The sequence below is a fragment of the Oratosquilla oratoria genome, chromosome 10 (genome assembly GCF_046742065.1).
Source record: "Oratosquilla oratoria isolate Oo_2021 chromosome 10, ASM4674206v1, whole genome shotgun sequence".
NCBI classification, from domain to species: Eukaryota; Metazoa; Arthropoda; class Malacostraca; order Stomatopoda; family Squillidae; genus Oratosquilla; species Oratosquilla oratoria.
In genome coordinates this window covers 64,527,602-64,541,413 of record NC_134786.1, presented here as the reverse complement: position 1 = coordinate 64,541,413, position 13,812 = coordinate 64,527,602, and the positions used below count along the sequence as shown (strand labels likewise).

Genomic DNA, 13,812 nt, shown 5'->3' with positions numbered 1-13,812 from the left:
ACAGCGCCAACTTCTGCCATGTCATTTCTGTAAACTTCTCAATCTCGTCTCTCCACCTGTCTCGTCTCCCTCTTCCACGTTTCCCATCTCGCGGCGTCCACTCAGTAATACAATTGCTCTATCGCTCATCAGTCGTTCGCACTAACTTAAATTGTAATTAGGAGCAAATAATAATGACATACGTAGGGGGTTCGGAATACTTATTACGGTCACTATACTGAGTAGTTAATCTCGGAAAGGTGCTCATAGAGGTATCACCACTACCACTACCAACAACAATACCATCACCCCTACCACCACCATCCCTACCAACACCCTTACTAGTCAAAACAATCTCTTGGATCGAAAGGGTCTACATCCCCGTCACATGGCTTTGGCATAAAGAATTTAAACACTTTCTGAAGGTTGGGATTTTTATGTATTTCCCTTGACTGCCGACCAGTGATTTTATTCAGCTGAGGGGATACTCCCCTTCTGATTTGCAAAGGAAAGGATGGCATTAGAAAACTGGTGCCAGTGACCTTTGGTGAGGACAGTTTTTCGTAGGAAGTCGAAGTGGTCGAGATGGTTTAGTAATGTTCAGTGGTCGTTAAGTTTATGACAGTATTGGTGGAGACAGTGCATTGTTGTGGTTCACGTCCATTCACTGATGCGTGTTCTCATGACGGCGGAGCTGAAGCCAGTTGGAGTCTCGCTCCGAGGGGTCGACGGCCAGAAGTTGCTTGATTAGGGACAACGAGGATAAGCCCTCAATTTTGTTCCAGAGCTTTCGTCTAAAAATCTTCTTTCTCCTGTGGACCCAGAGGACGTAGTTATTGTCGTTAGATATGGCTGTACTCCAGGGGAGTCCTGCCGTCAGCATGTTAAAAAGAACGACACCGCAGGCCCACATGTCGACGGGAGGGCCCCTGTAACTCCTGCCCGTGAAGATCTCGGGGGCCATGTAGTGCTGCGTGCCCACGAACCCCCGCAGAGGGACCTCGACACCCCTCCACACGAAGATACTGCTGAGTCCCAGGTCGGTGATCTTGAGGACTCCGTCTTCCGTGAGGAGGAGGTTGTCTGGCTTGATGTCTCTATGGACAACGCCCTTCGAGTGCAGAAAGTCGACGCCCTCCCTGAGCTGCTCGAAGTATTGGAGGGCGTCGTATTCGGCCAAGGCTCCCTTCAAATCCCCGAGGGAGCCACCGTTGGCGTACTCAAAGTACATGAATAACGTCGGGCCGAACTTCCTCCAGAAGAACAGCCGGATGACGTTCTTGTGCTCCAACTGGCTGTGGATTATGGATTCGATGAGTTCCTCGGGGGAGGAGGAGGTGGACTTGCACTTGACCTCCTTTAGGGCCAGAAACTCCTCTGTCTTAACGTTTTTCAGGAGTCTGACGTATCCAAAGGCACCTACCCCGAGGAACTTGACGTCTTCCCATTCCTTCTTGGAACTTATGTGAGCTTTTGTTTTTTCTTTGTTCCTTTCAAGAAGCTCATGTGAAGGGAAGATCATCACGGGACAGACTGGAGTCCTCTTTGGGGTCGTCGTAATCTTTGTTGACTCTTGACTTTCGCTTTCCTTCTGAAGATCGCTTCGTCCTTTTCCAGAAGTATTCTGTGTCCTTTTGGTGGTCTCGTTGCTGGTGCTCCAAGTGTCTTTGCTTGTATTCTCCGGTCGCAAACAGCAGAAGAAGAGTCGGAAGAAGAACATCGCTAATAAATCTCCTGACAAAATACCATCTCCGGCTTGGTTACCGGATGTGTACCCTTCTCAGGCAACGATATCTGAGTTTAGCCAGGAGGAACCTTGTTGGTGATGAACGATAAGGATGCTCTTCGGGGCGTTGTAGTCTCATGTATTTCTGTCCCAACTGTGTGTTAGTATATATATATATATATATATATATATATATATATTATATATATATATATATATATATATATATATATATATATATATATATATATATATGAGTGGAAAAGGTGGTAGAGTAACGCGGGTTGGAGAGAGAACACTATATAACTGACGTTTCGAGTACAAGTCTTCTTCAGAGTGAAGAAGACTTGTAGTCGAAACGTCAGGAATATAGTGTTCTCGCTCTAACCCGCGTTTCTCTACCACCTTTTCCACTCATCTGTCTTACCTTCATACATACATACATATATATATATATATATATATATATATATATATATATATATATATATATATATATATATATATATATATAATATATGAAGGTGGAAAAAGAAGTCACGGGTCTAGTTCCGAGTTTCTGAGTTTATTCCTGACCGGTTTCGCTCTATGCTTCTTCCTTCATCAACTTGTCACAATGTACCAGCATATACATACATATATATATATATATATATATATATATATATATATATATATATAGATTAGTGAAGTGTGGCAGGAGAGTCGTTTAAGCATATTATCTTGAAAACGACAAAAAATAAATTAGAAATTAATTTCTTTTGTACGCTTTCAAAAAGGAGATTTCTGTGGAAGAGAGAGGTGGGAGACGTGAATGTCCAAAAGACATTGAGAACTTATATTGACAAAATTAAACATGCAATACAGAAAAAAAACAGTAAAAAATACGTTTCGTATCATTTTTATTTATCGCATAAGAACATAAGAATGAAGGAGACTGCATGAGACCATGAGTTCTACACTCGGCAGTTCCATGTCCATTACCACTTGTCATCCCCATCCATAAAGTTGTCTATTATTGATTCAAGCATTTTACCTATAACTGATGTCAAACTGATTGGCCTGTAGTTGCATATAGACGATTTATCTCCCTTTTTGAAAACAGGAATAACGTTTGCCTGCCTCCGAGCAATAGGTACAAAACTAGTGTCTACCGACTTATTAAATATTTCTTTTAACTGGTCCCAGATTTCAAATTTTAAGCACTCTCGAAAAACTTTTGTCTGGACTTGAGGATATTGTAGCTTTAAGTATTTCAATCTGCTTGACTACTTCTACCTTACTAATGCTGATATTAGATAGTCTTCATTCCCACTGAAAATCGGATCACATTCAGGCACCTTATCTAACCTCTCCTTAGTAAACACCGAGAGAAAATAGTTATTAAACGCCTCACTCATTTTTTCCTCCGATTCTATCATGACATTTTCGTCATTTTGAATTGGGCCTATCCTTTCCTTATTTTCTGTTCTGTAAAGATGAAAGAAGCCCTTTTGGGTTGGACCTCTGTTCGTTAGAGAACCAGCGGCGATGTCTATAGCCTCAGCCTAACAGTAATTGGCTCTATTATTAAGTTTAATAGCTTATCTCTTCCATTTAGTCGAACGTGATCACATTTGATTATCATATCAATAATGGGGTAATACTATGGAAATACGAACATCGTACATATTGTTATATATTTATCATGTTCATGTAGCCTAGGCCTATAGGTTCTTTACAGGTGCTATTTTTATTTAGCGGATTCAACGTATTTGAAATTATTCAGTTGTCATGCCCAGAAGTAGGTTTAAGTGCGCCTATAAGTGCGTCAATACGATACACACAAGTTGGTCACGGTGACAGTGCTGCTACCACTTGAATGAGTCTTACCGGTATACAATACAGGCAGAGAACCCAAAACGCACTTGCATAACTTTAAACCTCTCAAAAATATTTTTTGGTCATAATGTTTCAACAAAATTCCACCACAATAAATTATATACATTATTTGTTTATTCTACGGGTTTCTGTGCCAATCGATAATGATTTGGAGGTTTCTTGGAGGTTTCTATTCCACCATCGATAGCAGGCGATGAACCCAAAACGCACTTGCATAACTTTAAACCTCTCAAAAATATTTTCTGGAAAAAAAAAAAAAATCAACAAAATTTCTCCACAATGAATTAGTTATATTATTTGTTTATTCTACGGGTTTCTGTGCCAATTGATAAGGATTAAGAGGTTTCTTGGAGGTTTCTTGGAGGTTTCTATTCCGCCACCGATAGAAACCGGGTTTCTGGGGTGGCAGGATTCGAACCGTCATCCCCTCGATCTTCACCGCAAGTAACGACGCCCTAACCCGCTCAAGCCAGCAAGCTTCGTGTAAAAAAAAAAAAAAAAAAAAAAAAAAAAATCCAGAGGATGGTGAGGACGAATATGAGATCCGAGCGGCAGTGAGATGCTCCACTCCGACGCCCGTCTCGCAGAACCCTAATAAACAGGCCCCAACGCAGATTCCTCTTGGTGGGGCATGAGGCTATTCGCTTTCCGAAGATAGACACGGGAAGCAGGAGGAGGAGCTCTTCTGTATTTCGATCGATCTGGAGGAAAATGATCACTTCGGAGGTGTCCTCCGTGAGTTCCCAATAGTAAACTAGAGGACAAGTGAACAAGTGGTCACGTGACCGACCAATCAGAAGAACGAGAAAGATGAACATTCGTCAAATCAAGCTGCAGATATTGGCAGAAATTTTCTGATGATGAATTTTTTTCTGGTATAAAGACCAAAATAACTGAAGGCTAATTGGTCCAATATGTAAATAAAGTAGTACTTCCACTGTTGGGAAAAAATGATCATAACATCAATGAAAAAATAATAATTCTCTCTTTTGTACTTACAAAAGAATCTTAATGTTTTTATCATTATTTCTAATATTATTGGATTTCTGCTCTTAAGGCTTAGTTAGACGATCTCCAGGTCGAAACGTCTGTGAAGCGTCTGGGAGAGGTCTAGCCAATCAGATTTAACCTCGTTCCTAGCTCTCTCATTGACCTGAGGCAGCCAATCAGCGATGACCACATCACAAGAACATTCTGTAATCCCTATGGACCATATAAACCATCCACCCAACTTTCCCTCATACAACATCTTCTCATTTCAGTTTACCTCCCATTTTATTTTATTCATTTTTCTTTTTTCGTTTTTCAACCTCCTACCAGTTTCTCAACTTTTGGTGTTTCTAGATGCAGGCGCCACCGTCGCCGTCCAAGTTCCCTGCCCACTCCTCCCGCGCCACGATCACCATCGCCCCTTAGTGAATCGCCTATATATTGCGCTTATTGGCAATAGCTGACTTTTATACAATACTAACATTTAATTTTCCTACAGACATTTTTCCCCTCCCACACAAACCGATCCCGCGCGAGCGGATGGTCTGTCCTAGGTAGTCCATAGTCCAACACTTCACCCTGAAGATGAAACCAGGCAGTTCCGTAACGCAGATAACTACGGGACACCTACCAAGTAGATCCTGCGAACAAGACAAAAAAAAAAAAAAATGTGAGCTATATAAAGAATACTTGGAATAGAATAAGCAAAAGTAAATCCTTTTTTAGCCTTTAAGAACTTTTCCCCCCTTACAAGGGAGGTAGCCAAGTCAAAGACACGTACCTACTCCCATCCACCACCCTTTCCCCACTTTCGTCTTAGCTCCTCATGGATGACAGATCATCCCTGTGTCCTGCCCAGTGCTCTGGGTCAGAAGCAATGTAGCAAGACACAGCACATCCACAGTAAGGCCGCTTCACTTAATCAGCATCCCACCTCTACGTCCCCTCATGCAGAAAAAGAGAAGACGGGGAGAGATGCTGTTATTTTAGTTGTGCACACCTACGCGATATAGCATTAGAAAAATAAATATTGATTTTGTAGATTATAATACACGAACATAATATACGATTTTCTTTGCGGAAAAAAAGGCTACCAGCAAATTTACTAACGAACGAAGCCGCTAAGATACGATTCAAGACGCCATGCCATGCCAGTCACTATCAGACGATGGTTTCCACGTTGTGGACCGGGTGTTCTCCAACTCCAGGTGACGTTAATAAGCGCTTTTACTAAGACAATAGGGCTTCCTTGGACTGTATGGGAGAACACAGGGTTTTGCCGTCGTCTGTTAATTGCCAAGAGGTACAATAATAATAATAATCAAGCCGTCAGCATCCGTGAAGACGACGACGACGACGACACGGATGATCTTTAGAATTTGAGGTACCGAGTTACTAAATATAGGTTAGGTTACGTAGGTTAGTTAGGTTAGATATGTTAGGTTAGGTAAGGTAGGTTAGGTTAGGTTAGAACAGACTAATTTATCATCCTTTCCTTTCTTCGATCTCGGCATCTATCAAAACAAATATGGCATATCATTCAACAGCCGTTTGTTGGTAAATTGGTTTTAGCAAATTTCTTGTTATTTATTTCCGCCAAGAAAACCGCATATTACATTGATTTAGTATAATTTACAGTATTGATAATTCATTTTATATACTGTATATATATATATATATATATATATATATATATATATATATATATATATACATATATATATACATATATGTATATATATATGTATTTAAATATATGTATATATATATATATATATATATATATATATATATATATATATGTATGTATGTATACAATTAGAGGCAACTCCAGATCATCAGCGTCACTCGGGCTCGTCACACATTTTGCATAAGATATATGTATGAAAGAAGAAAAGACACGTAATGCACACCGCAGACTATGTGCATTGATAATTTAACATAAGAAAGAAATATAGTTTTAATATAAAGATTACTCACTTCATTTATCCATGAACTTCAATCGTCTTGGTTTGATGGCACACCAACAGCAGACTCACTAATAGCTGTCACAATACCGTACTGTCCAAAAGTTTTCAAGTTTTTATAATTATTCACTGATTTGCTGTGATGCTTAGTCACTCAAAATGTTTTTATATTTATTATAGTCTCCATCTGTCCACGATTTATTTGCTTTTGGTTGAAACAACAAACATGGCCAGCAGTAGAGTTTCTCTGTGACGCTACGTGCACAATGCCAGTCAGTTTGTTCATTGTCTGAAATGTTCGACTTCCAACTCCAGTTTTTAACGAAGAAGTCTGCCTGCCTGATCGAAGATTTTCATGTTTTTCCGCCACATTTCTGGCCACAAATGGTCTTTTTATATCTAGCACTATGTCTTTCTCCACTTCTAACTTAAGGGTAAGAATAAAGCAACCCTGTAAAACACAACAGCAATCAAAGAACGGCACCGGAGTGCACAACAAACAAGAGCGAAGTGAGTGTCGTATGACAAGTGATACCACTTAGTCTTTTACACCTACTAGGCTCGTTCGAATTAACTTGAGTTTTTGTCATTTTCCTTTCCTTTAAGAATATTGTAGAACGGAAACTTTTTATTGATTGAAATTTAAATCCTAATACCCATAGTTAATTCAAGAAAGCATTAAATTATCAATCAAATCAGCCATCCCGAGTCCACTGCTGAACAAAGGCTTCCTTCATAGCATTCCATGATTCACATGACAGCGCCAACTTCTGCCACGTCACTCCTGCAAACTTCTCAATCTCGTCTCTCCACCTGTCTCGTCTCCCTCTTCCACGTTTCCCATCTCGCGGCGTCCACTCAGTAATACAATTGCTCTATCGCTCATCAGTCGTTCGTACTAACTTAAATTGTAATTAGGAATAGGGGTTCGGAATACTTATTACGGTCACTATACTGAGTAGTTAATCTCGGAAAGGTGCTCATAGAGGTATCACCACTACCACTACCAACAACAATACCATCACCCCTACCACCACCATCCCTACCAACACCCTTACTAGTCAAAGCAATCTCTTGGATCGAAAGGGTCTACATCCCCGTCACATGGCTTTGGCATAAAGAATCTAAACACTTTCTGAAGGTTGGGATTTTTATGTATTTCCCTTGACTGCCGACCAGTGATTTTATTCAGCTGAGGGGATACTCCCCTTCTGATTTGCAAAGGAAAGGATGGCATTAGAAAACTGGTGCCAGTGACCTTTGGTGAGGACAGTTTTTCGTAGGAAGTCGAAGTGGTCGAGATGGTTTAGTAATGTTCAGTGGTCGTTAAGTTTATGACAGTATTGGTGGAGACAGTGCATTGTTGTGGTTCACGTCCATTCACTGATGCGTGTTCTCATGACGGCGGAGCTGAAGCCAGTTGGAGTCTCGCTCCGAGGGGTCGACGGCCAGAAGTTGCTTGATTAGGGACAACGAGGATAAGCCCTCGATTTTGTTCCAGAGCTTTCGTCTGAAAATCTTCTTTCTCCTGTGGACCCAGAGGACGTAGTTATTGTCGTTAGAAATGGCTGTACTCCAGGGGAGTCCTGCCGTCAGCATGTTAAATAGAACGACACCGCAGGCCCACATGTCGACGGGAGGGCCCCTGTAACTCCTACCCGTGAAGATCTCGGGGGCCATGTAGTTCTGGGTGCCCACGAACCCCCGCAGAGGGACCTCGACACCCCTCCACACGAAGATACTGCTGAGTCCCAGGTCGGTGATCTTGAGGACTCCGTCTTCCGTGAGGAGGAGGTTGTCTGGCTTGATGTCTCTATGGACAACGCCCCTCGAGTGCAGAAAGTCGACGCCCTCCCTGAGCTGCTCGAAGTATTGGAGGGCGTCGTATTCGGCCAAGGCTCCCTTCAAATCCCCGAGGGAGCCACCGTTGGCGTACTCAAAGTACATGAATAACGTCGGGCCGAACTTCCTCCAGAAGAACAGCCGGATGACGTTCTTGTGCTCCAACTGGCTGTGGATTATGGATTCGATGAGTTCCTCGGGGGAGGAGGAGGTGGACTTGCACTTGACCTCCTTTAGGGCCAGAAACTCCTCTGTCTTAACGTTTTTCAGGAGTCTGACGTATCCAAAGGCACCTACCCCGAGGAACTTGACGTCTTCCCATTCCTTCTTGGAACTTATGTGAGCTTTTGCTTTTTCTTTGTTCCTTTCAAGAAGCTCATGTGAAGGGAAGATCATCACGGGACAGACTGGAGTCCTCTTTGGGGTCGTCGTAATCTTTGTTGACTCTTGACTTTCGCTTTCCTTCTGAAGATCGCTTCGTCCTTTTCCAGAAGTATTCTGTGTCCTTTTGGTGGTCTCGTTGCTGGTGCTCCAAGTGTCTTTGCTTGTATTCTCCGGTCGCAAACAGCAGAAGAAGAGTCGGAAGAAGAACATCGCTAATAAATCTCCTGACAAAATACCATCTCCGGCTTGGTTACCGGATGTGTACCCTTCTCAGGCAACGATATCTGAGTTTAGCCAGGAGGAACCTTGTTGGTGATGAACGATAAGGATGCTCTTCGGGGCGTTGTAGTCTCATGTATTTCTGTCCCAACTGTGTGTTAGTATATATATATATATATATATATATATATATATATATATATATATATATATATATATATATATATATAGATATATGAATGGAAAAGGTGGTAGAGAAACGCGGGTTAGAGCGAGAACACTATATACCTGACGTTTCGACTACAAGTCTTCTTCGAAGAAGACTTGTAGTCGAGACGTCAGGAATATAGTCTTCTCGCTCCAACCCTCGTTTCTCTACCACCTTTTCCACTCATCTGTCTTACCTTCATAACATATATATATATATATATATATATATGTATATATATATATATATATATATATATATATATATATGATGAAAATGGAAAAAGAAGTCATGGGTGTAGTTCCAAGTTTCTGAGTTTATTCATGACCGGCGGTTTCGCTCTATGCTTCTTCATCAACTTGTCACAATGTACCAGCTAACATATATATATATATATATACATATATATATATATATATACATATATATTAAAATATATATATGTATATATATATATATATATATATAGATTAGTGAAGTGTGGCAGGAGAGTCGTTTAAGCATATTCTCTTGAAAACGACAAAAAATAAATTAGAAATTAATTTCTTCTGTACGCTTTCAAAAAGGAGATTTCTGTGGAAGAGAGAGGTGGGAGACGTGAATGTCCAAAAGACATTGAGAACTTATATTGACAAAATTAAACATGCAATACAGAAAAAAAACCCAGTAAAAATACGTTTCGTATAATTTTTATTTATCACATATGAACATAAGATTGAAGGAGACTGCAAGAGACCATGAAGCCTACGCTAGGCAGCTCCATGTCTATTATTACCTTTTATCCCCATCCATAAAGTTGTCTATTATTGATTCAAGCATTTTAACTATAACTGATGTCAAACTGATTGGCCTGTAGTTGTATATAGATGATTGATCTCCCTTTTTAAATACATAAACAATGTTTGCCTGCCTCCAAGCAATAAGCACAAAACCAGTGTCTACTCACTTATTGAATATTTCTGTTACACTATTCAAGCACTCTCGAAAAAATTTCGTCTGTACCTGGGGATTTTGTAGCTTTAAGTCTTTCAATCTGCTTGACTACTTCTACCTTACTAATGCTGATATTAGATAGTCTTCATTCCCACTGAAAATCGGATCACAGTCAGGCACCTTATCTAACCTCTCCTTAGTAAACACCGAGAGAAAATAGTTATTAAACGCCTCACTCATTTTTTCCTCCGATTCTATCATGACATTTTCGTCATTTTGAATTGGGCCTATCCTTTCCTTATTTTCTGTTCTGTAAAGATGAAAGAAGCCCTTTTGGGTTGGACCTCTGTCCATTAGAGAACCAGCGGCGATGTCTATAGCCTCAGCCTAACAGTAATTGGCTCTATTATCAAGTTAGATAGCATATCTCTTCCATCTAGTCCAACGTGATCACATTTGATTATCATATCAATAATGGGGCATTACTATGGAAATACGAACATCGTACATATTGTCATATATTTATCATGCTTATGTAGCGTAGGCCTATAGGTTCTTTACATGTGCTATTTTTATTTAGCGGCTTCAGCATATTTGAAATTATTCAGTTGACATGCCCAGAAGTAGGTCTAAATGCGCCTATAAGTGCGTCAATACGATACACACAAGTTGGTCACGGCGACGGTGCTGCCACCATTCGAATGAGTCTTACCGGTATACAATACAGGCGAGGAACCCAAAACGCACTTGCATAACTTTAAACCTCTCAAAAATATTTTCTGGTCATAATGTTTCAACAAAATTCCACCACAATAAATTATATACATTATTTGTTTATTCTACGGGTTTCTGTGCCAATCGATAATGATTAGGAGGTTTCTTGGAGGTTTCTATTCCACCATCGATAGCAGGCGATGAACCCAAAACGCACTTGCATAACTTTAAACCTCTCAAAAATATTTTCTGGAAAAAAAAATATCAACAAAATTTCTCCACAATAAATTAGATATATTATTTGTTTATTCTACGGGTTTCTGTGCCAATTGATAAGGATTAAGAGGTTTCTTGGAGGTTTCTTGGAGGTTTCTATTCCGCCACCGATAGAAACCGGGTTTCTGGGGTGGCAGGATTCGAACCGCCATCCCCTAGATCTTCACCGCAAGTAACGACGCCCTAACCCGCTCAAGCCAGCAAGCTTCGTGTAAAAAAAAAAAAAAAAAAAAAAAAAAAAAAAAAAAAAAAACACCAGAGGATGGTGAGGATGAATATGAGATCCGAGCGGCAGTGAGATGCTCCACTCCGACGCCCGTCTCGCAGAACCCTTATAAACAGGCCCCAACGCAGATTCCTCTTGGTGGGGCATGAGGCTATTCGCTTTCCGAAGATAGACACGGGAAGCAGGAGGAGGAGCTCTTCTGTATTTCGATCGATCTGGAGGAAAATGATCACTTCGGAGGTGTCCTCCGTGAGTTCCCAATAATAAACTAGAGGACAAGTGAACAAGTGGTCACGTGACCGACCAATCAGAAGAACGAGAAAGATGAACATTCGTCAAATCAAGCTGCAGATATTGACAGAAATTTTCTGATGATGAATTTTTTTCTGGTATAAAGACCAAAATAGCTGAAGGCTAATTGGTCCAATATGTAAATAAAGTAGTACTTCCACTGTTGGGAAAAAAATATCATAACATCAATGAAAAAATAATAATTCTCTCTTTTGTACTTACAAGAGAATCTTAATGTTTTTATCATTATGTCTAATATTATTGGATTTCTGCTCTTAAGGCTTAGTTAGACGATCTCCAGGTCGAAACGTCTGTGAAGCGTCTGGGAGAGGTCTAGCCAATCAGATTTAACCTCGTTCCTAGCTCTCTCATTGACCTGAGGCAGCCAATCAGCGATGACCACATCACAAGAACATTCTGTAATCCCTATGGACCATATAAACCATCCACCCAACTTTCCCTCATACAACATCTTCTCATTTCAGTTTACCTCCCATTTTATTTTATTCATTTTTCTTTTTTCGTTTTTCAACCTCCTACCAGTTTCTCAACTTTTGGTGTTTCTAGATGCAGGCGCCACCGTCGCCGTCCAAGTTCCCTGCCCACTCCTCCCGCGCCACGATCACCATCGCCCCTTAGTGAATCGCCTATATATTGCGCTTATTGGCAATAGCCGACTTTTATACAATACTAACATTTAATTTTCCTACAGACATTTTTCCCCTCCCACACAAACCGATCCCGCGCGAGCAGATGGTCTGTCCTAGGTAGTCCATAGTCCAACACTTCGCCCTGAAGATGAAACCAGGCAGTTCCGTAACGCGGATAACTACGGGACACCTACCAAGTAGATCCTGCGAACAAGACAAAAAAAAAAAAAAAATGTGAGCTGTATAAAGAATACTTGGAATAGAATAAGCAAAAGTAAATCCTTTTTTAGCCTTTAAGAACTTTTCCCCCCTTACAAGGGAGGTAGCCAAGTCAAAGACACGTACCTACTCCCATCCACCACCCTTTCCCCATTTTCGTCTTAGCTCCTCATGGATGACGGGTCATCCCTGTATCCTGCCCACTGCTCTGGGTCAGAAGCAATGTAGCAAGACACAGTAAGACCGCTTCACTTAATCAGCATCCCACCTCTACGTCCCCTCATGCAGAAAAAGAGAAGACGGGGAGAAATGGTGTTATTTTAGTTATGCACACCTACGCGATAAAGCATTAGAAATATAAATATTGATTTTGTAAATTATAATACACGAACGTAATATGCAATTTTCTTTGCGGAAATAAAAAAAAATTGCTACCAGCAAAATTACTAACGAACGAAGCCGCTAAGATAAGATTCAAGACGCTATTCTATGCCAGTCACTATAAGACGATGGTTTCCACGTTGTGGACCGGGTGTTCTCCAACTCCAGGTGACGTTAATAAGCGCTTTTACAAAGACAATAGGGCTTCCTTGGACTTTATGAGAGAACACAGGGTTTTGCCGTCGTCTGTAAATTGCCAAGAGGTACAATAATAATCAAGCCGTCAGAATCCGTGATGACGACGACGACGACGACGACACGGATGATCTTTAGAATTTGAGTTACCGAATTACTAAATAAAGTTTAGGTCACCTAGGTTAGTTAGGTTAGATATGTTAGGTTAGGTAAGGTAGGTTAGGTTAGGTTAGAATAGACTAATTTATCATCTTTTACTTTTTTCGATCTCAGCATCTATCAAAACAAACATGGCGTATCATTCAACAGCCGTTTGTTGGTAAATTGGTTTTAGCAACTTTTTTGTTATTGATTTCCGCCAAGAAAACCGCATATTACATTGATCTAGTATAATTTACAATATTAATAATCTATTATATATATATATATATATATATATATATATATATATATATATATATATATATATATATATATATATATATATAATTAGAGGCAACTCCAGATCATCAGCGTCAATCGGGCTCGTCACACATTTTGCATAAGATACATGTATAAAAGAAGAAAAGACATGTAATGCACACCGCAGACTATGTGCATTGATAATTTAACATAAGAAAGAAATATAGATTTCATATAAAGATTACTCACTTCATTCATCCATGAACTTCAATCGTCTTGGTTTGATGGCTCACCAACAGCAGACTCACTAATAGCTGTCACAATACCGT

General features: G+C 40.2%; 2 protein-coding genes across 2 annotated transcripts; both read right to left on the bottom strand.

Annotated features, from left to right (window-relative positions):
- Window positions 1-643: 643 nt before the first annotated feature.
- Window positions 644-1,699, bottom strand: LOC143028943 (serine/threonine-protein kinase Chk1-like). Its single transcript, XM_076191295.1, has one exon. The coding sequence runs from the start codon at window positions 1,697-1,699 to the stop codon at window positions 644-646; it is 1,056 nt and encodes a 351-aa protein (XP_076047410.1).
- Window positions 1,700-7,923: 6,224 nt separating this feature from the next.
- LOC143028941 (serine/threonine-protein kinase Chk1-like) lies at window positions 7,924-8,979 on the bottom strand. Its single transcript, XM_076191294.1, has one exon. It carries the CDS (start codon window positions 8,977-8,979, stop codon window positions 7,924-7,926), a length of 1,056 nt encoding a protein of 351 aa, XP_076047409.1.
- Between the last annotated feature and the right edge of the window lie 4,833 nt (window positions 8,980-13,812).